Source organism: Mercenaria mercenaria, chromosome 12 (assembly GCF_021730395.1).
Source record: "Mercenaria mercenaria strain notata chromosome 12, MADL_Memer_1, whole genome shotgun sequence".
In the NCBI taxonomy this organism is placed as follows: domain Eukaryota; kingdom Metazoa; phylum Mollusca; class Bivalvia; order Venerida; family Veneridae; genus Mercenaria; species Mercenaria mercenaria.
The window spans coordinates 23,679,235-23,704,221 of NC_069372.1; the positions used below are offsets into that span (position 1 = coordinate 23,679,235).

The 24,987-nt window shown below is 34.6% G+C and overlaps 2 protein-coding genes across 9 annotated transcripts; one reads left to right on the forward strand and one right to left on the reverse strand.

The window, feature by feature from the left end:
* Nucleotides 1–7,708: 7,708 nt before the first annotated feature.
* LOC123534343 (uncharacterized protein CXorf38 homolog) lies at nt 7,709–15,988 on the forward strand. Of its 8 annotated transcripts, none has more exons than XM_045316555.2 (5): nt 7,715–8,209; nt 9,640–10,176; nt 10,698–10,847; nt 11,304–11,622; nt 11,960–15,988. In XM_045316555.2, the coding sequence occupies exon 5, from the start codon at nt 12,372–12,374 to the stop codon at nt 13,341–13,343; it is 972 nt and encodes a 323-aa protein (XP_045172490.2). In that variant the 5' UTR covers nt 7,715–8,209; nt 9,640–10,176; nt 10,698–10,847; nt 11,304–11,622; nt 11,960–12,371; the 3' UTR covers nt 13,344–15,988. The 8 variants fall into 8 exon arrangements, with proteins under 8 accessions (XP_045172494.2, XP_045172495.2, XP_045172496.2 ...); XM_045316553.2 differs by having other exon boundaries at nt 10,698–10,839; XM_045316556.2 differs by having other exon boundaries at nt 9,928–10,176; nt 10,698–10,839.
* On the reverse strand, nt 14,564–20,443 carry LOC123533193 (uncharacterized). The gene is made up of 3 exons (XM_053520482.1): nt 18,962–20,443; nt 15,508–15,581; nt 14,564–14,576 (listed from the first exon to the last, which is right to left on the reverse strand). Exons 1-3 carry the CDS (start codon nt 20,441–20,443, stop codon nt 14,564–14,566), a joined length of 1,569 nt encoding a protein of 522 aa, XP_053376457.1.
* Nucleotides 20,444–24,987: the final 4,544 nt, after the last annotated feature.

The following is a 24,987-nucleotide window of genomic DNA, read 5'->3' on the forward strand; positions in this document are numbered from 1 at the left end:
AATCCATGTGTTAAAAATCTACTGGCTGCTGACAAATATTAAATCAATTTATCCGCAACAATACCATATGTTTATAGCATATATTCATTCTTGTTAAGCCATAGATTACAAGGCGATATCAACTAGGTCTGTTTGTAAAACCCAAGAATTAATAAATACAGTATTAAGTTTTATTATGTTTTTTAATATTAATGCTTTTGTATTTTATACTTCTTTGGGTAAACCAAATATTATAATTATTCCATCTAATCCGTATCAGAGGCTTTCGTGAATTGTGGCTTTATTTTGCAATATCCAGTTTTGAATTACACGTCATTTTTGATTTAAAGGTCTCCAATTATTAAAGGTCATACCCAGCAAACAAAAGACGTCTGAAGACGTATTTATTTGGTTGTTTTATGGTCACGACGTCTGTGACCAGATGAATGTTAATAATAAAAAACTGGAATTTAATATATTTCAGGTGATACAAGGTCCGCTGACCAGTGGTTTTGCCGTGATGAATATTTTGAGAACTAAGCTATTAAATTGCAACTCACTTATTGGATTACCTATTTGACTTACTATATGTTACTTAGATTAAATACTATCACAAATCTATGAAATAAAGATCAGAAAATACATGCTGATTACAAGTGCTAGATAAGTTAAAAAAAATCATGCCTAAACTACTATAGTTCTTTATCAGTTGGATTATGGTTGGAATTCACATTTCAAAAAGATGATCGATGTCTTATTTTTTTCTTACGATAAATACATCATTATAATGCAATACAAAGATGTCTTTCAAAAACAACATAACAACCAAAAAGGACGTCTTTTGTTTGCTGGGTAGTATAATGCAACGATTTCACATTAATTGGTCCGATATTGGGCAAATATTGGTTTCTATATCGGCCTGATATCGACTTTCTCATCGGGCCGGCTTTGAGAGCGCAACACTGCTACACATCGGGCCAATACCAACCAACTGCCATCATGTAGTCGATATCAGCTAAAAAAAAACTTGGTCGATAATATAGAATTACTTCTATTTTCAATACTTTGAACAATCAATGGACGATGATATGATAGAGGCGCAAGTCATGCGAACAGTTAAAAGTGAGAACGATCTTACGGAGCATAAGTTTAAAGAATAAAAACAACAACAGTGTTGTGGTTAAAAACAAAATAAATACCATGAATAATGGGTACAGTAGCAGACCGCCATAGAGAGCTATAACTTTATACTTCTTTGCACTGGTGCTCGACGGTACATATATGGTTTGGGAGGACATTACGCAGTCGAATTGTTCTTGTGTGCGTGAATGTAGAATTAGGTAGCTTCTAAAGGTCCCTGGTAGGGATGGGGTGATGGTGATATACATGAACTAGGTTATATTTGATTTTGTAAAATACGGTCAGAGAAGTATTGTGATGACGTTGTTTTAGGGTTTGCCAGGTTAGGATATTTATCATGTTGTGAATATTGCCTGTTTAGTCATAGCTGTTACATATAAAGTGTGCTACCGCATTATAAGTTAGTTTGGGCTTTTGCCATTGATACCAAACAGTTGAACAATATTATAAATGATGTTTGTATTATAAATCTTTACTGTAATTTCTTGTTTGTCTTGACATTTCTCAAAATAAAGCGGAGATCTAATTTATTTTATGTTTTTGATAATAGTTGACCAGTTGAGACCTTTAGAGATTGTCACCCCCAAGATATTAATTTTATCGGCATCGGTGCTTTTTCATACAATTCTATGTAGAAAATATAAGAGTTCTTTTTCCTAGTTGTTCGCAATATTCAAACTTAACAGGGTTGACTTCCATGGACCAGCCCTGTTCTCACTGTCCCGGAGCATGCAGATCATTTGTAAGGTTTCGGAGTCTGCTGATTAGAAATGACTGTCAGATATACAAAAGTAATATCTGTAAATGGTCTGGCTTTGCTCCGTTTACTACAACGTGTTGAGTATATACTGTCTTTTAGGAATTACTTAATCCACTATAATGCCAGAGGGTTGACCCCATGCAGGTGTTCAAGTTTGTGAATTAGTCTACTGCGATCAACCTTGTCAAATGGCTTACTAAAATCCATAACAATATTATTTATTTGTTTACCACTTTCAAGTTTTTCAAAGACATCTTTACTGAAGCTGAATTGTTGAGTTTCTCAAAATGTGTTTAGATCGAAAGCCATTCTGGTACTAATAATGCTTGGAATCCAAATGTGCTCCATGAGTTTGGAAGCAGAGCAGGTGAGAGAGATAGGCCTGTAGTCACTGACTTTGGATTTGGACCTTTAATTCTTATAATCTACATGTTAAAATTTCTCTTATTTTTTTAGGCCCATTTCACCGAGTTTCTTCCAAGCAACCGTACGCGGTTATGATCATTTCTTGTATATGGGAGCGATGGCTGGGCGGAACAATTCCCGCTGCTAGGGATAGGTTTAAGATTTTAGTGTGGATTGGTAATATCTTAATGTGTAGCATTTTAATATATTTGGACAGGCTTTGTGACAGTCCTAATAGTAATTTGCCAACACCTTCGACAGATATTGAAACCTCAGGCATGGGAGACAAACCATTTTCTTGTTCTATTCCGAGGTTTGGAAAATACAGATTCATATTTCTTGCTTAGTACGATTGTTTTGTCGACATAGATCAGTATAAGAGAGTCCCTTTTCTTTCAGAGGGGGTACACCACATAGTTTCTTTCTTATATTACTTGATGTATGAATACGAGTTTTTGTTACAGCATACTTAGGAATCGCCTCCGAAAATAACTTATTCCAAATATGGCCAGTACTAAGATATCCGTTTTTTGCTTTGGGTACTATACTTAAGAGCCTTGAAAGATTTTGTCAGAGTAAGTTTGGTTATGTTGAGATTTCTAAATTCTTGTGTACAGTTTGTCTCGCTTACGTATTTGCCTGGGGATTGCAGGTGTTACTCAAAAGAGACCAGTTCATGTCTTAGTGATTTTGGTTAGAATGTGTAGAAAGCTACTTACGGCGATAAAGTTACTTTTTAAACACTTTCCACGTAGACATTGTGTGAAATTGACCCAGTTACTTTGCTATTATCTTAATTATCCATTTGGTCTGAAAGGGTCAGCCTGTTTTGATATAAGTTTCACCTTATCATGATCATTATTATGCCGATTTACTATGTCTGATCTCAGTTCTGCGGTTTAGAAAGGCAATTTATTTTCATCATTATTCATATCAGCTATCGGACATAGGACTTAAAGATGTAAAATATCTTCGTCTGTTGGAGATATTTAAATTTATAAGAATCAACACAAAATCCAGTATAACCAATTTTAAAGTGGAATTTAACAAAAAGTAAAAAAAAAAAAAAGAATGCCTGATGAACGTCTCGATCTTTAGAAAGATCAAGACAATGACACAAATAAAGTTGTTATAATCGTAAAAATTTCTGATTTAATGGCAGATAAATACAACCTCTGTCAATTCTAGAGATTTGTGCTTTGACCTATGTTGCCGTTTATAAATAGTTAATTGGCAAGTCAGAAAATAGTCCTGTTTTTAAGTAGGTCAAGGGCAAATTGTTTACCAAGTTGCAAAACATATAAGATTTGGCAGGCTTATTTGTAAACAGTCAGTGCAATTTGTATTGTATAAGGTTATGGAACGCCATCTTTACCTCAAACGTTATTGATGTAGCACTTTATACTGCACCGTTTACCAGTGTATATATTTTGTTTCTACATTCTAATAAAGTGCTTATTTATGTATATAAAGAGCTGCGTATGGAATGCCTTAATGAGTATCTGGGATCTTTCTAAAATTATATGCTATCTTTTGAACAGTATGTGCGTGTTTTTTGTTGATATCTGTGTATTACTAATGCTTTTAAAGACCTGCTCCAGTCCTACCATTTAACCTTAAATTGTCACTGAAAAAGCATGAAAATCCTGATTATAAACAGTGACGCCTGTCAAAACAGAGTCTATTTAAGTATTTTATATAAAATTCTATATAAAATACAAGTTCAGTTCAGTTCAACATTTTATTTAAGTCTCATCTTTGTGTACATTTATATAATACATACATGTATATAAAATATTTGATTTAACACTGTACCACAAAGCCAGTCTATACAGATTTGCAAGAGACTATAATGTACTTTAGATAAAATTATAATAGTCTAAAACAGTAAAAACACATATATTATCTTACATTTTAGAAATAATTTAAAATATTTGTATACTTAAAAACGAAGAAGAAAACCTATGGGTAATGAATATCGTTTCTCAGCTGTAACACCGAGTAACATTATACCAGTAATAAAACAACAGCTGTCCATCAGAAAGCATGCTCGACCTTTCCCAGTGCTTGCTTTGACATCAAAAGGGGCAAAACTCTGTTCAAAAACAGTTCAATTTCAAATCTAGAGTTAAGGGGATTTCTTCTTATTGTATAACCTTTGCTAACAATTTAATTTTCAAGTCCAAAGCTTTGATAATAACAGAGACATTTGACCTGCTAAAAACTTTTACCAAAAAAATTCCAATCAAAAAGGGACATAATTCTGGTAAAATTCAAATCAGAGTAATGGGGACTGTAACTATTTAAATTTTAAGTCTTAAGCTTTAATAATAACAAGAGGTATTTGACCCTATCAAAAACATAAAGGGGCATAACTCTGTCAAAACTCAGAACTAAGTTATGGGAATTACTTCTTATTGTGTAGCTTTGATAGTTTCTAACCAATTACATTTCCAAGTCAAAGCTATTAAAATAAGAGATATTTTACTTGACTTTATCAAACTGATAACCTGTGGTTTGCGTGCTTAAGTGTGGCGCGTGGCCGTTAACTGTTACCTATTGTAATCATAGGTTGCATACACACAATAGAATTTGAATAGCCGCGGAGCAGGGCTTTAACTGTATATGGCATGCTTTATATGCGCACTAGCTTTTATTGCTTGTACTTTTAATTTTATTTGCGAAATTGTAAATGCAGTTCATTTGGCTGTATCTGCGGTGCTTTTAATTCAACGTTACATAAAATGCTTTTAATATACTGTCAATGCAATATCATACGCGGTGCTCTTAACTTTGTTATGTTACAGCTTAGCCGCGAGACGAATGTTTTCATAGCTGGGAAAGTAATTGCTAACGAAGGTGTGATGCCGTTGCCATGCAAGGTAAATAGCCATAGAATGAAGACTTTACACTACTGTAGGGTTTTGTTACGGGTAGGCTGGTGTTTTTGGGACCGAGGTCATTGTCATTGTTTGTTGTTTGTCAGAAGTCATTCCATATATCCAAACAAAAGTGAAAGCGAATATTAATGATAGTAATTAAACGTACCATAAGACTTGATAAGACAATGACTGATTTAAGCTCGTCTACACATTAATAAATCTATCTACATTGTACTAGTATGATGCTTAAAACTACCAATAGCATGCGAATAGCGCAATGTTTTCTTATCGAAGTTACAACGAATGTACATTAAATATCGTATTCGTCTGCGCAATATTTGACTAAAAATTAGAACGGCCAGTCAGAAAATGTATGCTGTTGAAGCAATAATACATTATACATAATACTGTATTGTACCACATAAGGAAACTGCGGCATGTCTTGAAAAGTTGCGTAAAATATGTGCTAAAATTATTTAATGTGTGAATGTGTGAGAGTAACAGTTCTATTTTTAAAGAAAGTAGCAATGTACATTAAGTCTTATAAGTGCTACTTTAACATACAGTTTGATAATGGTTTCCGGTTTTCAAGTATTCGGTTAGACTGCAGTTATAGGTATTCTTATATATGTAGGCAGATTGTTCGCCAGTATGTTAAATTGTACGTGTGTCAGATAGTTTCAAGTTTGTGATGAAATATAGTGTAGTGCAATATTTAAGGCACCCATTAACTTTTAAGCATTTTACCCATTTTTGACATTGCATGTGCATGTACTTGCTTTATTTTTTATTTTATTTATTCATTATTTATTAGCCTCCATGTACCATCTCTCGACCAAGTTTTGTGGTAATTATATAGGTTAAAACATAATCAAATATAAGATATCGACATTGATTGGTAGACTGACCCTTTTCAAAGCTGTGTATTCTATTTTGGGATGTTCACTTCTACATCATGACATAATACAGGTATGTACATGTAGGTAAGTTTGATCGATAATCACATTCTACAAAGAACCAATTCTCGACCTTTCACCAGTACTGCCTTTACGGTGTCATGACCCAAATCAGACAAATATTTCAGCAATAAAATTTAATGCATTTATTTAAATAGTCCATAAGTTTATATATAGTCTCATCAAAATGAGAAAATTTGAACACATGCATGTGTTAGATCTGACAGACGGGAAACATATCAAAACATATATAATTAGATTTTCTTGTAAATTCTATGAGGTCGGTGTACTTTGTCAGTTAGATATGGATATGAATAAAATATTCTATAAAACACTTACCAATACTTTGCTCAAACCTGGCAAAAAAACAATGAAAATGCCAATAGATAAGTAAAGTACCTTTGCAAAGAGCGGTAATTCGATGATATATTGAAATCAATCGGGAGATGGTAGCGTTCGATAATTGGTACAAGGAGGCTATATTTTTATATTTATTCATTATTTATTTAATCTAATGTATTAAATTATCTTATTTCCATTCTTATAACCAACACTGCTTATTACCATTTGTCTTTCAGCTCTTGAATTATGATAATTCATGATATTTTATGTAAAATGTGTAATTTAACATATATGTATAAACATGTCGGTCATAAGCTATACATACATAGCTTATGTTTGTTATGGTGTATTGTTTAAAAATACCAACAATAAATAAATATTGAATTGAACTGAATTGATTGAAAGACTAACGCAACATCAAGTGTTGTGTAGCGGACATTAAATGTTTCCGGTATGGTTAAATTTTCTGGCCCATTATAGACTAATGATTACGTCGGTGCTATAGTGGCCCTGAGAAGTACGTTCATGTTGCACGTTTCAAGTAATTTTAATATACTGGAACGCCGTGGCTGTTTTATATGTATATTTTTCATGTTATTCAATCGTTTTAAGGATATATAGGTTCATTCGCTCATTATATAAATTGGAAAATGCAATATATGGAGCTGTTTCGTCTTTACATGGAATCAACTTTTCATTATATGGTAGCAAACCATTATTATATAGATTCGATTTCCCTTTATAAAGACAGAACGGTTACATATGAATATAAAGGAAAATCGAATCAGGCTATTTGATAATGTTTTGCTATCATATAATGAAAAGTTGGTTCCATATAAAAACAGAACGGTTCCATATATTATATTTTGAATGCATATAAAGGGAAATCGAATCTATATAATAATTTTTGCTATATAATATAATGAAAAGCTGGTTCCTTTAAAGACGAAACGGGTCCATATATATTGCATTTTCCAATTTATACAATGAGCGAATGAACCTATATATTCTTAAAACGAATGGATACATATAATGAAAAGCTGGTTCCATTAAAAACGAAACGGGTCGACATATAGTGCATTTTCCAATTTATATAATGAGGGAATGAACCTATATATTCTTAAAACGAATTAATAACATGAAAAAAACATACATATAAGACAGCCACGGCGTTCCATTTGCTACTGCTATGATTGTAAATATGATATCGTTGCATTTTTTGATTGAGTGACTATGAATAGCCTCGGTCGTGATTATATTCGCATTGTCAAAGGCTATGCAAAATATTGAAGATCAAAATAAAAGATTAGCAGGAAATAGGCGCAACTAAAGACAAAAATGTAAAAGGAATAGTCGAATTAAACGTTTATTGTGAAGATGTAGTTTGTGTCGGTGGTATGGAATTTTCTCAAAGACCACTTAAAGTTGAAATAGTTCTAAAAACAGAGTGAAGTCAGACAAAACAATCACAATTTTGCATAGCTTCAAGCTAAGTAGTGTTCAAACATGAAAACTAGATGTTTGGGGATATGACTTTTCTCAAGTTTGGCAATTTCCTGTCTTAAGCCATGATAATCATGTGGTCATTTTATCATTTTATCAACAACTCGCCATGTTTTCCCAATGCTCAGATATATTAAAAAGTAGATACTCGAGTGTCGTTTCACATATAGGAATTTATTAGATGTGACAGGTGAAGAAGAAGAAGAGGACTACAATTAGGTACAGAAGTGAATATACATGATGTAAATAATTTTTATTATGAAATATTACGGCTTCTAGCCTAGTACAGCATCGGTCTACTAGCCTGATATATTGCAAGCTGCACTAGGCTATTAGATTTACGTTTTAATTTATAATTTTTACGCAAACTGTATAAAAATGAAATACATTTATAGCTACGGTCTGTATCTTTAAGTATATTTTAGATTTAAAAAAAAAAGAAAAGAAAATTACTTACATTACGTTACGCCCACAGGTAATGATTGAAATTACAAATTGTGTCAAATTGCGTTCTGCAATTATAGTGAATACTTGAGTCGAATTCACAAAAGATAATAGGTAAGGGTAGATTTCTTGGAAGCACAGAGCACTAGAAACACAGCCCCAGAGCCACGCATTTGCATAGTAGGCCCACAACAAAAAGAAGCTGTAATGGAAAAATATTTCAGACGGGTTGCTTCAAACATCCAACAAGTACATATTAATTTATGCTAAATATAGAGGGAGGGGAAGGAAATGGTAAGGGGCAAAATCGGGCCGGGTGCGGGGGGGGGGGGGATTAAGGAACCCGAAGGGGAAAGTTGAACAATGACGAATATACAAGGGAGTGCATTGTTCTTTAATAACAAGTCTACTTCAATTAACTTTCGTGCAATCGCAGATCCCCTCCGTTTAACAAATAATTCAACAAGTACTACAGTATAATGATCTAACTGATCTTTTGTCACTAACTTTTATTTTCCTACACACAAAATTACTGAAATTAAATGTTGTTCTTTTGTCGGCTTGTATAATAGCCGGATATGCTGGTTGTACCAATTATTTTTCCCGTACATTTCTGACTCAGTTTAATACAACGGTTTTCCTTAACAGGACAATAATATCTTCTATTACTCACCATTCTAAAGTCCTCTAGAAGGTGATCATAATTATGTACTTTTTTAAATTGTCAAAATATTTTGATTAATTAGTTTTTGATAATTTATAAAAAGCAGTTTCCATTGTAAAATTAGCCATTTTTGATACTAAAAAGTTTGAAAACATAGATGTTGGCTTTATGTGGCTATGTATTGTTAAAAAGTTTCCAGGATATCCTAATTAGCATAATAACAATATTCCTACGTAAACTTTTTGAAATTGTATAATTTCGATCTTTTTCTAAATTGTGACTTGGCCCAATATTCACACAGACTAAAGTTCATTTTTGGCCGTAAAATTACACAATTCAAGGTATCCTCTAAACCTTACACTCCGGAAGATCTTCAGAATGACGTATCACTTATATCTAAATCTTGCATTATGCAGCAGAATTTCAAAAAAAAAAAATGCTGTTACATAACTGAATTAAATCTTATATAAATTACATAACTAAATTATTTCGTTTCTTGTGTTTAGAACCAGTAGTTTTCCAGTGCCAGAATGCTAAATCAATGACGGATTTTATCACTTTCAGAGAAAAATGACTACCATTCAAAGGCCTATCTTGTCCGAGCAAAAGTTTCACAACTGGATAAAAGATGGGATAGCTCTAGTGCTTACAAAAGAGGGGCTGGAGGACATCGTCAAAAACGAAATCGCTCAGTTTCAACACAAAATATACAATGACATCAAAAATAATAAAGGACAGAACACTTATTGTAGTTCTTGTTTCACAGAAAATGTAATCAAATGTTCATCGAAAAACAAACTTTGCCCTCAAGGAAAATGCATATTTAAGGCATGTCCTTTGAATATTTGTCAGGATGTCAGAGACAAAATCATCAAAGCTCACCGATTCTCGGGTCCCTCTTGGAGGAATACAGACGCCCGACAATGGGCTAACACTCCTTGGGAGATTGCCAAATGCTTCATGCCCCCAGAAGGTTATAGTTCTGTGTCCACTGCAGCAGAAACAGATTTCAATGGCATCATTAGTGTAGTGATCAACTATAAGGAATTCCAGACTAAAGTTAGTGAAGACTTATCGAACAACGCCAATATCTTCTGCAAGGTATACAAATATTTAGTCACTAGTTTTTCATAGAATTTTCATGCAAAACACTTGGCATTATTGTCAAAATTTATATCTACAGAGAAAAATTATAGCTTCTCCGGTCCCAGTAAGTTAAAAAGATTAAAATGTCTTTATTTTGTGAGGCATGATAACAGAGATCTGTGTATATATGCGAATATTGAACCAGTTCGAATGTGTAGTACAATTCGGGTATGTATATACATATTTGCTATATGAACACTATATGATATTTCCATGACCTTTAATATACTTAAGCACCCTATACGTTGCAAATTAAAATTTCATAATACATAGCCGGAATGTTTTCGATATTTGAGATCAGATCAAGTATATTTAGCATTTTACACATATTCAAACAGTTAAAAACGAAGTGAAAAAGAACTACTGAGTAGTAAAAACCTACAGAATCGCTTGTTTTATTCTCCATCCATAAAATCAATGCCAGTGCCAAACAGCGTTCGAGATCGGCACACATTGTGTACTGTTTTATTATCTAGGCACGAGGAATAGGCAACAAATACAGGCACAGTATCCAATAAAGACTTTCAAGACAATATCAAGGCACTTACCAGCGTATTGACGGAATCATTTATAGCTGGAGACAAAAATGCTCAAATTGCTTTACGGAGACTCCACCAGGTTTCTCAGTACGGCGGAAATTAACTAATATGTTAGAATTTAGAATAATTTACAGCTTACATATCCTTGTATTCATATCTAGGACCAGCAAAAGACATCATTTTTTCTTTCTTTATCAAACTGTTATCATTTTCAATTTATTAGATTTTATCATTTTCAATGAAACGGGCTACAATTTAATTCTACTTGATTAATAAAGATCACGTATATTCCAGTTAAACCATTCGCAATTTATTACATTTTTTTCAAGTTCAGTTTAGACGACGAAACACTTAAATGTTATAATTCAGCATTCCTACAATCATAATGAGAGTGGATGATCACATAGTTATCTTGGTTATAATTCAAATCAATTGGAATGTTCTGTTTTTGCCCGTTTTGTGAATCAAGTAAACTAAATAAATTTTATGTATTCAGTTAGTTTAATAAATAACACTGACATACAAATATATTTTTTTATATAGCTGAGCAAAGATACATGGACAATAACAGATAAAGACATATCTAAACATTTGCAAAATGCAACCGATGAAGCCAAGGAAAGTATAGACAAGACAAAACTGAAGCTTTTAGAAGGGGCGAAACGCTTCATAGAAGCTAATACAAAACAAGATATCACTAAAGTTCTGACACAGCTTCAGCATATGTTCTCTAAATACAAAGATGAAATTGAAGTAGCGGTCCGGCATGGAATTAAGCGAATACGACGAGAGTCTGAACCTAGTACTATTTATAAAAGACTTCGATCTGAGACAGAAGAAGATTATCACTTGCAAACAGAAGGTAAGTGGATGAAACTGCACAAAGTATGAAAACAAACCATTATATGGTTGTCTAATGTTATATGTTATACTTTGCCGATGCTTTATTTCCAAGTTAAGCGTAAATGTTCGCTTTTCCACCTAGCAAATATAAATGACTACTTTTTCTAAAATATTTTGGCCTGTAAATCAACACATTTTTTATATCTAATTAAATTGGTTAAATAAGTGCAATGCAGTGCAAATTAGTAATGTATTACACTATGATAAAATTGATAAAATGTTTTAACTCGAATGACTTGCTATACAATACATGTACATAAAAGTTATTGAGACTTTTTTTATCATTTTTTATACAGAGCTCCGTCATCGACTAGTTCAGACGTATAAAAGTAAGTGCTCCACGCTCCCAATTTCACCGCTACTTGAAGAGGAAGAACTTCCTTTATTGACGTTCTTTGTGAAGCCGTATATGCGACGTCTAGAACATCACAAAATACAGAAAGAAGAAATTTCCGTTGATTCGTACAGAAACCTATTTTATTAAGGGGAACAACAATGCAATAACATTTATATAACTGGAGATGCTGGCGTAGGAAAAACGGCGTTGTGTCAAAGAATGGCCTTGTTCTGGTGTCTCGTTAAAGTTCAACCTGCGTTAGATACAGATGACGAATCCGTTCAAGAAGACGCACCAACAATGGACCAGTTTGATTTCCTGTTTTACATATCACTGCGTGACACAACATTTGCCATATAGAAGATATCATTATGCATCAACTCTTAGGCATGGTAGATAACAGAGAAGTTTTGTTGAAGATTTTAAACAAAGAGAAATGCTTGATTATTTTAGATGGTCTCGATGAGTGGACTCATCCGACAGAAACAAAGCAGTGTCCGAGTAATATAAAGATACCACACAGGCAAGATTTAGAAAACTGTGTGTATTTGACAACTAGTAGACCATACAAGCTTGACTATTTGAGGTTAGGGACACACGAAATCGACCAGCAAATCGAAATTTTAGCGATGGAAGGAGTTGGCTTAACATTTGTTGAACTATTAATAGAGCATTTGAATGATAAATGTGATGGCTCAAAACATCCAATAACATTCCTAAATAATGTTGCTGACAGCAAGTTGGATGATCTTTTAAATGTATTTTTGATAACCACACATCTTATTTGTCTTTGGTTTGATGGAAAATTAAAAGAGATGTCTCTTTCAGAGGTATATGGAAACACTTTGGAAATGATGTTTCAGCGTGCGTTTGAGAGAAAATCCAGAAGTGAAACAAGGGAAGCGCCGGTTGGAGCAGAGCAGCATGAGCTTAAAACACCGGATTGTTTATCGAATCTTAAACATGTTCAGAGTCACATTTCAGTATTGTACAAATTGTGTTACCTAGCTTTTAAAGCACTTTTCACAGACCAAGAATCGAATTTAGTTTTTTCAAACTCTGATTTAGACAAATATGGCCTATCAGAAGACACAATAAACTATTTGTGTTCAGTTGGAATTCTATCAGAAAACAAAGCAATCGGATACCTGACCGAGCGAAAGCACACTTTGTCATTTCCTCATAAACTCTACCAAGAGTTTATGGCTGCGTTATATATTGCGATGAGCGAAAACAAGAAAGACGACATACGCGATACAATTGCAAAAGCATGCAAAACGTTAGCCGAGGTTAAGAAATTTTCTGATGTTTTCATCTTTTTGGCGAGTCTGGCTACGTTGTAGAAGCTTTATTTCAAGAAGTGAATGTTGGTTTATCAACAGATAGGGCTATATCTGACTACAGAGAGTTTTCTTGTTCAGCAATGTTCAGTTTCATTTCCCAGCGCCGTAAGCAAGTTGAGAATAAGGTAAAATCCGTGCAAGATCTCGCTGTCAAATATTTTGAGGAATGTAAGCGGTCAGGTGGTAAGGATATTGCCGTGAAATTAGAGGATGTTTTCATTTACAAAAGTAATGCATGTCAAATTCAGAATATGCTTAGATCAAATAAGAGCTCTGTAAAGTCAATTTTCACTACGGGCAGTTATCTAGAAGAAGAAATGTGTTCCATTGTCGGGTTGGTAAGACTGGAAATAAGATTCATTAAGTCAGATGAAGATTTCCAAAAAATACAGTAAATTGATGTGTGCATCAAGTTTAACATTGAAGAATTTGTCAATAAGTTACTGCAGTGAGATTTCAGAGTTACCCTTGGCGAGGTTAAATCATTTGACGTCAATTTATTTCCACAACATGGAAATTAAACATGACCACCTTATAGAGCTTGCAGAATTTATCTCTAAAAAGCATGACCTGTCGCAAATTGGATTGGATGCAGTAAAATGCGAAGACCATGGCCACGATTGGACTGTTGGTAAATTTGATCTTCAGCATCATGAGAAACTATATTTATTAGGAATCGCAGGCGTCAACTTTGAAGCCGTTTATGTGAATAGATCTGAGTTATTCAGACTAAAGCTGGACTACATGAAAACAGTGGAGGCGGCGCGTTGGGCAAAACCGCTTTTGACCGACCTGGCGTTTGCACCAGTCTTGAAAAAGTTAGTGGTCAGCAATATCAAGGACAATGACACTGTTGAAGCCTTAGTCAAGTTGATTTCTTCTCTTCAGAATCTGAAGTACCCGTATCTATTGAATATAGAATTTTTTGACCATATACTCTGGCTGGATCCGGAGGGTAAAGAAATTGATATTGAAATGTCCCATGTGACTTTAACAAATGAGTCTTTTCGTTGTTTTATCGATAGTGTCTTAAAAAGCAAGAGGATTGTTTATGTCAATTTACTGTTTTACGCAATCACAAAAGCAAGCACTGATGCATTCAGTCTGATCAAGTCTTACCCCAGATTGCAGCTCTTGCGGAACACAGATGTCAGTTTGAAATTCAGAACAATGCCATTAAAACAAAGTTGCCAAGTATAGAACAATATGCCTTATCGACATTACTGACCGCCACTGAAAATAGATTTTAAATAGAAATAAATTTAAAAATTAAAAAGCAAAAGAAATACAAAATGTATTATCAACTACACCAGAGGGCGTTAACTGACGGTAGCGTGTATTTCTACTACAGTCCGAGCCTACATCATTTGCAACATTTTCATTTGTGTCGTGTTGAGCGACCTTTGGAGTTCCCACTTTTTCATTTCATTTTTAACAAAAGGAAAACATGACAGAAGGAGTTAAGATTGAAATCCATATCCTTCGAATTTTCAAAAGATTTACAATTAACTTGCAATTTGTGAGTGTCATTTTAATACCAGATAATAGATATTAGGTCAGGTTTTCACATGTGATCGTAAAACAACAAAACTAAACCACATGTTGATATTGTTTCATGTACAACGCAATGGAGATTAATCAAGATAAGAAATATATATATATATGTTCAAGTTACATGTACTATAATAATTGAGTAAAAATCTGTATATGATCCTCAGAGATGTATACATGATGATGAAATATAAATTTCATTTGTTTATCATTAGTGCATTCTAAAGATGACTGACATTTTGGAAGCAGAACCAATAGTTGGAATGAAAAATTTGAAATATTTTGAAGTAAAAGAAACGCTGTGTCTGCAGGAACGTACATAAATTAATAGCTGTAACTAGCAGACACTATTATGAGTTAAGTTGCAGTTGCGTCTGGGTAGAAACATACCTAATTCCATATATGAGACTTTGAAAGCTGGGACTCTACAACTGGAAACAAACCTATGCATGTAATTCCGTATAAGGAACCTAATTATACAGCTACATAAACACATACGTATTACCCTACATCTTAATACAACATACCCAATTCCGTATAGGGGACTTAAATAGTTACATACAAACATAATTCATTCTGTATAGGAAACTTATTCATCTACATACAAACATACCTTATTCCGTATATGGAACTGATACATCCATCTACATACAAACATACCTCATTCCATATAAGGAACTTATATATCTACATAAAAACAGACCAAATTCCGTATAGGGAACTTATACATCTACATGCAAACATACCTCATTCCGTATAGGGAACTTATACATCTACATACAACCATACCTCATTCCGTATAGGGAACGTATACATCTTCATACAAACATACCTCATTCCGTATAGGGAACTTATACATCTACATACAAACATACCTAATTCCGTGTCTGTAGGGGACTTTCACGATATATTACCAATGAACGACTGTTGTGAAATGTTGAGTGACTCTGCTTCGCATATTATCATTTATGCTTTTACTGATATATGTATATTGAACATTTGCATTTTATTGTCTTGGTTACATGCATTTGTCTAATTGTTAAATATCAAAGGCATTTATATACTAACTGGCAATAAATGAAATGTATGTTTAATGAATGTGTTTGTATTTTCATGAATTGAATAGATTGTAGTGGAAATTCTGAATGAAATAGTTGTCCAAAGGGTAGCTTCCCAATAGCGATGTAGCTTGGATGTAAGACTGGCACTCTACAATCAAATCAATGAGACGGAGAAGGTAAACACGGGTACCAGTGTAATAACGATGGCGTCAACAATTTTAAGCACCTGAATAATTGAAGTGAAAAATCAAGTGGTAACGATAATAGAACTCGCATATCTAGGAACAGGCTGAGGTCACTGAAGACTGTTACTGCTAGTCAAAGCACTGTCCATTAAAGCAAATTAAAACATGCTAACAACAATCTTAAAGTTCGTTTTGCGGTCATTTTATGTCTTGTATAGTTTAATCTTTGGAATATATAACATTTAATGAAGAAGAGATGAAACAATATTCAAACAGTCTAATAGTAATGATTTTCCAAACGTACACGTATTTCGTTTATATCTTTTATATGATGTTTCTTGTAAAATGTTATGTGTATAAGATTTCACGCATATAGTGTCAAAATTAAAAACATTACAATTCAAAGAACGTGGAAAACGATCCATTGTTTTTTTGTTTTGTAAAATTGTTTTTTTAAAGTCTCATGAAGACGCAATATGAACAAAAGCATTTGATGAACTAAATTCAGCTGAGTGTTTTGGAAGGTTTCTTTATAACGGTTATCTGCAACCAGCAGTTCATGAAAAGTTGTTTAAAGTAATATCTATATTAAGTTCTAGTGGCCCCTAAAAGGGGAGCGCACACTCCCCCCACGTCCCCTATTTGAAGAAGTCGGAAAGAGGACCTTCTAATGATGCTACAGACCAAGTTTGGCGAAGATCATTCAAACCGTTCATGAGAAAATATTGTTGTAAGTTATTTCTATTTCTAGCGGCCCTTAAAAGGCTCCAAGCACCCCCCATTTGAACAATAATGGGGAAGGACCTTTCAATGATGCTACAGACCAAGTTTATGCGATCACTTTATTTCATATCCATCAAACTTGGCCTGTACATCATTATAAGTCATCTCCCAAATTATGCAGATGGGGCACTTGGCTCGTTTTAGAGGCTATTGGAGCTAAGAATAGGAACACCTTAAACGACTTGTTATGAATCGTTTAATGGATATTCAGGCCAAGTGCCCCATCTGCATAATTTGGGAGATGACTTATAATGATGCACAGGCCAAGTTTGATGGATATCCATCAAGCGAATCTTGAGGAGATGTTGTTTAAAGTACTTCTATTTTTAGCTCTAGTGGTCCCTAAAAGGGGCCAAGCACCCAATTTGAACAATATTGGGAGAGGACCTTACAATGATGCTACAGGCCAAGTTTAATGAATATCCATTAAACGGTTCAATATAACAAGTCGTTACCGATGATCTAATAGGCAACTGAATGCATATAAAGAGCATTTTGGATCTACTACAGTTTCATCCAGTTTAGAAAAAACTGTAGCCATTGTTTTAGAAAGTAGTTTTGTTAGTATTATCCGTGTTTTTGGACCCAATCGCGGCTTTCTACATTGCTCGACACTAGTTTTCGAGTCGATTAAATATGACATTACTTTCTCAAAACAATTTGCAACAAGTACTCAAGTGTAGGCAGATGTGCTTTAGTTTATGGAATCCAAGCAGAAAGCTTTCCAGAGGCAATGAGTGGTTCCAATCTACTTGGCTCTGTCTGCTTTTCCTTGACCACTTTAAAATATGGTAATTTTTCAGGTGGTAATCCTTAACTTACTGACGAACTTACATTACTATGTCCAAACCAAGACAGCCTCGAATGCTCGAAACAAAATGTAATAGATCATTGTGGAGATATATCTTAATGACTCAAAATTCTAAACAGCAAAAGTCTCGGTAAATCGGTGAATCTTGCCCCTCGGCAAAACATGTTGGAACTGAACTTACCCTTACAAAAATGGTCAAAAAGATGTGACCTTGCTACGAACATACTGCGAATTTACCGCAAACATACACAGGAAGTATCCGCGGGATATTGTCTACTAGCCGCGAACATGCTGCTTTTGATGTAGTTTAGCTCGATTGTGATGAAAGCTTTAAGCTTATTTGAACTCTCGGGTCCGCTTCCTAGAATAACCAGTACTTCTGTCATATGAGAAGGCGTGGTCGTGACCCAAGTTGAGCTCGAACCCAAGAGCGGTTGATTTGATACTAGTTAATTTCATACTGGTTCTGTTAGTTAATATTATATTCAGCTGAAAGGCTTTGATAATTTGAGGGAGTTTATGTTTCAGTCATTAACAAATAAGAAAAATCAACAACAACACGTGTAGCGTTTGTTCATAGATAATTATTAACTTCCAACGTTTCGGCGTTAAGCCTTCCTCAGGGAAGAATAACAATAAAAACAACGGACGTGACGTCGTTAAACAACGTCGCGTAAAAAGGCGGTAAAATGTATACAAAGTTTAGATCTACATTATTTACAATGTTAAATAAATTAAAAATAACGTTCCTTTAAACGGATTTAACAAACATACCGAGTAAATTGTCGGATAGTGTTTATACAAAATTTCCTATACTTATGTATATAAAAAACAGAAATAGGAAAAAACAACGATATACTCGGCATTACAATATGTAGATCAATACAATTAGTTGATTGGTCAATTAATATCAAATAAAACTTTAGAATTTAAACCATCTGGATAGAGCGTTTTCAGTTTATGTATCCACACTGTTTCTTTGCAGAGACGATCAATGTCATTTCTTACAACATCAATAGGCATAAAAGAAAAGTCCTTTAAGCAATGATCTCGTAAATCGAAATGTGATGCAACCATTGAGGAAAAAGTAGGGTCAGTAAAACTATTAATATCAAATCGGTGACTGTTCATGCGTTTTGATACAGGTTGCTTAGTTTGTCCCACATACTGTTTGTCACATTTTTTGCAAGTAATCAAATAAATTACACAGTTACTTTTACAGTTTACGTTATGATGTAAACTGTATGCTTGACCAGTCATTTGACTGGTAAATTCTGAACCTGTTTCGATATTGGTACAATGCGAACATCGGCTACCATTACATCTCTGTGAGAGATAAAGTTTATCACTTTGCTTATTGAACTCTGAACTTATCAAATAGTCTTGTAAATTTTTCGGACGTCTATAGGCAACAACAGGTTTACAGTTCTCATAAATGGATTTAGTTGTAAAGCTTTTTGATAGGTTCAAAATACTCCAGTATTTATTAATAGTGTTACCAATACGTGGAAGTGCTGGATCATACACAATAGTAAAAGGAATTACACTATTTTTGTCCCCAACTTGAGTCTGTAAAGCTTCTTGCTGAGATATATTGACTACTTTTTGGAAGGCATGGTCTAACGCATCATGTGGGTAACCTCTGTCAACGAAGAATTCACGAAGCTGTGATAATGAATGTTTGAACTTGTCATCATCTGATATTATACGTCTATAGCGTTTTGCTTGACTATACGGAATACCGTTTTTACATTGTTTGGGATGACATGATGTATAGTCCAGGTACTGGTGGTTATTAGTTTCTTTCACATATATGTTAGTTTCAACACATAAATTCTCTCCCTTGGATATATTTACATCTAGAAACGAGAGCGAATCTTGTGAAATAGTATGCGTAAACTTTATGTCAGGATGAAAACTGTTTAACTCTCTGATGAAAAGTTCTAGTTCTTCCAAGGAATGATCCCACACCATAAAAATATCATCCAGGAAACGCAGCCAAAGTGTCGGTTGTAGATCTCGATTTCTAAGGAAGTCTTGTTCAAATTTTCCCATAAATAACGATGCGTATGATGGTGCCATTGAGCTGCCCATCGCAGTACCCATTTTTTGGAGATAAAAATCTTCATCAAATTTGAAATAATTATTTTGCAGAACAAGTTTAATGAGGTTTGCGACATCGTCACATTTCAATCTTCCATGACAATGCTCGTCCAAAAAATATTTACATGCGTCTATTCCGTCGCTGTGCGGTATGTTTGTGTATAGAGAAGAAACATCTAGTGTCACTAAATAAGTAGCCTTACTTTTGAATTTGAAACTTTTAATCTTTTCAATAAAGTCAGTTGTGTCTTTAATATAAGACGGTAAGTTTATCATGTGCGGTTTGAGTATATAATCAAGATATTTTGAAATGTTCTCCGTGGGCGAGCTGCATGCCGACACAATGGGTCGCCCGGGATAATTTAGCGGTAGGTTGCTGTCGGGAGTCTTATGTATTTTCGGCAGCACGTAAAATACCAGAGTTCTAACAGACTCTGGAAACATGTCAAATTCCTTAGTTACATTACTATTTGTCTCTTCTATACTTTCAATACATGTAGATATATTCTTAAGAATATTATCTTTAGGATCTTGTTTAAGTTTTTCATAATATTTTCCATCACTAAGTTGCCTCAGAATCTCTTTCTTGTAATCCTCCGTGTTCATTATAACAATTGTATTAGATTTGTCAGCTTTCTTGATAACAATCGATTCATCTTGAGATAATTTTCTGAGCGAATCTAGTTCAGTTTTTGAAATATTACTATATCGTCTTTTCTTGTTACAATTCTGTAATATTTCTTCAGTAACAGCTGTTATATAAAAGTCTAAGTACCTATCGCGACCAGCTGGAGGAGTAAAAGATGACTGAGATTTATTGTAGAATGGAAGACCATGATAATTATCTGTATCTGCATTGTTATCATCGCTCTCGCATTCGCTGTCATTTATTATTTTTGAAGCAAAATATTCCTTTAGACGAAGCCTGCGATTGAATTTAAAAATGTTTTCTGCTAATTTAAGTTTATCATGCGAGTTAGTTTTCGGGCAAAATTTTAACCCCTTACCTAGAAGTATGTAGTCATCGTCTGTAAGTTTTTTACTCGATAAGTTTAATACTGTCTCCTTTCCTTTCCGTATTTTCTGTAACCGCCGTTTCGTTTTTCTCCAGGATTTTTTGTCCGGAGCCCGGATGAAGCGCCTTTGTCGTTTTCTGCCGTGTCGGCCCTTCCCTCCAGCAGTGCTGCCACACTCGTAACTGCCTTCACTAGGTTCTGCACTGTCTCCTGCAGTGTTGTCCCGGCCTTCATGTCCTCCTGCAGTGTTGCCCCGGTTTTCACGGCCTCTGCGTAGGTTTTCTGTGGGCCCGGGGTTTTCATGTTTTTTGACATTTGATGAATAGATTCATCATTAGCTTTCGAAATCTGCTTGCTAGTTCTTCTGCCGAAAGTATTTTTGTTGGTTTTGGTTGATTTTGTTTCGGTCTTCTTTCCATTGCGTCTCCGTTTTGATGTGTTATTAGATTGTGGTTCAACACGAATCTCATCTTTATCGTTATTAGACGTGCGATTTTTGCTTCTATTGTCAATCAGATGAGACAGTTTCTTTTCATGTTGACTGACGATAACGTCTTTTTTCTGTTCTATCCGGTGGTGGATTTTTTCATCAACGTTAAAAAGTTTATCATCGCTCATCTTATATTTTAACTCACTTCTCAGAGTTTCCATCTGCCTGCCAATCTCCTGAGCTCGCTGCTGTTGACAGTCACGTACCCTGTCACAAATTTCTCCGCTTACCTTCACCAAGAGGCTGTTAATTGCTTCTTGAAGCTCGGCACTACATCTATCGTTTCCCACATTCACTTTCAGCTTCAGGCGTAGACCTTTAGGTATGACATTCTCCGCCCTGCAGTTTTCCAAAAAACGTGCGTGTAAAACGCTCTTCATTTGCTTTTCTGCCAGTTGTTCTATCTGTTGTACACGTGGATCTCCAGATGCCATGTTGTTGTATGTAGAAAGTTATTAACAAATAAGAAAAATCAACAACAACACGTGTAGCGTTTGTTCATAGATAATTATTAACTTCCAACGTTTGTATTCAGTTTTAGGAATGATTCAGATTTTTTTTTTTTTATGTTTCAGTCACAAATAAAATTGACGCCGCCGTTTCTAATGGCACCGACTCGAAGATTTGGAGAGTACAATAGGTGCCGCGCGATTTTGAGGCTTTTCGCTCACGTGGTCGCAAAGCAAACGGGCACCGAACGGATTTCCTGGAAGAATATGTGGGGCGGGCAATTTTTAAATCTGACAGGTACCGGGCGAATTATACAGGAAGCTGGAGGCGAAATATACAGAAAACTGGACGGACAAGTCTGGCGGCTCCCGGCAGGTTACCGTCCGGTAGCAGGACTATTGTATTGCTGGATTGCCTCGGCGAGACAGTATTACGATAAGATTTTACTATGAGAATTACCTAAAACGCCGAACATCTCCAATTTCTGGTTCCAAGGTTTTTCCTTCAATTACTAAGAGCAAGCCAGCAACCTAAAACAAAATGTCGGTTCATTTATGAAAAGTGACCGATCGAAAGCTGGCTTACAAAAGCCATAGTGCCCTACTAAGCCGCGAACCATCTTTAATGAACAAAAAGAGCTTAACGATACGCAAAGGACCAATTTATTGCAAGTAGAAGATTGCATCTATCGCTTCTCCCTAATTGCAGAAACGAGCTTAACAGTTAGGGAAACATTGGGTAACTGAGCCAGTTGAGCACTTAGAAACTTGCGTATTTGAAACGAATGCCATTAGGATATCAACACTGAAAATATTACAGGGACTGGATATATGTTTATATTCAGTTTTAGGAATGATTCAGATTGCTTCTTTGGTTGTAATAATGAGTGATGACAAAATTTACATCGGGACTATGTGGACGCTTCTCTAATATTGAGGTAGTACTATAGACGTTCATAGCTCCTTTTTCAATGGCATATAAATTTGGGCTCCATCCCTGCCCTCTCATATGAAGAAATAATCGAGCCACTTTCTAGCTTTTTAAAAAGCTATACTTCTTAATATTATTATATTAAACCAGATTATATAGCGCCGTTTTCATGATAAACACGTTCAAAGGCGCTTCACAAGGCAACCACTCCAAGGCGCCAAGTTCATCATCTACTAGTACAGACACACAGCGACCTGTCCAGAGGAACAGAGCGAGAGAAAACCCCTAGAACAGATAGTTAGAGAAATCCTTTAGATACAGGCCTCGCTCTTTTCGAATAGACAGTCTGGTTCTTTAACATGCCCGGTGTATAGCACCGATATACGCGTAGCCGTCTTTCATGGGAATTAAGAACCAGTACTGGCCTCTTAGTTAGGTGTGAGACACTCGAGAACAGCTAAGAAATTTCAAGTGCCTGGACCGTGATTCGAACCCCGGGCCTCTGGATTGTCATTCAAGCCTGTTACCATTAGGCCACCGGGCCACCTTTATTTAAGACTCTTCTATGCATTATGCGAGTCGCCCGCAGTCTCTTTTGCACTTTAAACATAATTGTGCATGTTGTATCTGTTTGAAATTAATGTTGTTTTTTTTAAATGTTTTCGTCCACAATAAAAGCCAAGAATTACTTATTAAGTTGTTTTATGAATAACAAATATACTTAAGTAAAATAAATTTCTTACTTAAGTAATACTTAAGTAAATAATCAATTTATTATACTTTAAAACAACTTAATAAGTAATTCTTGTTTTTTATTGTGGACGAAAACATTAAAAAAAAAACACATTAATTTCAGACAGATACAACATGCTCAATTATGTTTAAAGTGCTTTTATCTGAAAACAACACTTTAATCGTACTCACCACGCTATTTCATTTTCTGACTTAAGTCATTTCTTACGTATCTTAAGTTTTAGTTGTTTTATGACTAGAACTTAAGTTTTTACTTAGACTTAAGTTTAAATCACCACAAACTTAAGTAAAATCTTAAACTTAAGTCAAAACTTATACTTAAGATGCTTTATGAATACGGCCCCAGAGTTATAAATCAGCATTTCATATATTTGCGTATTGAAAACAGACAATAATTTCTTATGTATTCAGTGTCAGTTATATATTCATGTTTTTCTTGCTTTTCTAAACTAATTTGAGTTATCAAAGGTGCTATAAAATCGGCATACATTTTATTTCATCGATGTTGTTTCAACACCAAATATTTCAGAGACCGTGTTTCTGACACCATCTTCACTGATTGAGACACCCAGGAAAACAAATGGGAAGTTTTTACACAGAAAAGCAGAACGTAACGATATGTACTACAACATTAAAGCATAAACTTGCCTCGCTGACATTTTATGAATGTATAATTTGTGTTTTATTTCTGTAATTTTGTGTCGTATCGGCAGGCTGTTATTGAAACCGGTGTCAGGACAGATATCTCCTCGCGCATGTCTCATCATATTTTCGAAGATTTAAATCTCTTATTTAAAATTATGGATTAACTTCAACCCATATGAAGTTTCTGCATGAATATTAATGTTTAATTTATTAAAGCAAGTAAGTCTGACCAATATATTATGACTTTTTTTGGGTTTTTGCAAATACGGGTAAGGCTTAGTGGGATGACAACTCTAAAATATCAGATCATATAATAAGTCATCCCGATAAGCCAAATGAGTAAGGCTACTCCGGGCATTATTTTAGACACGATTGGCAACCTAAGTAGAACCACCGGCCTCCGGTAAACCTTTGTAAAGGATTCTACTATCCCAAGTGAGATTTCAAACAAGAAGTGTTGAGGGCCAATTATTCAACACTCAATCACACTGATGCCTAAAATATTGGTAGAGCATCACACAAAAAAATTCTGACTAGAAGGCTCTTAAATTCCCCATTATATATAGGGAAAATATACCACGCCCATAAGTGACCATGGTTGTTTAAAAAATTGTTTCGATTGTTAGTTCTTATGGACATGTTTTTCGACAACTGGGAATAATTTGATCAACCTTGGAAAAGGGTCTGTGTGTGTTAGTGTGTGTTTTTAAACTAAATCGAGCATGCAATTTTTGACAAAATGATGTTTTGGTGGCCATGTTTGTTTTCTTACGAATCAGAAAAAAAAATGAACACTCTCGAAATTATTTTTAAGTCGGACAGGTTTAGGTAAAGAAAATTTTAGTAATTAGTATTCAAACGAACAC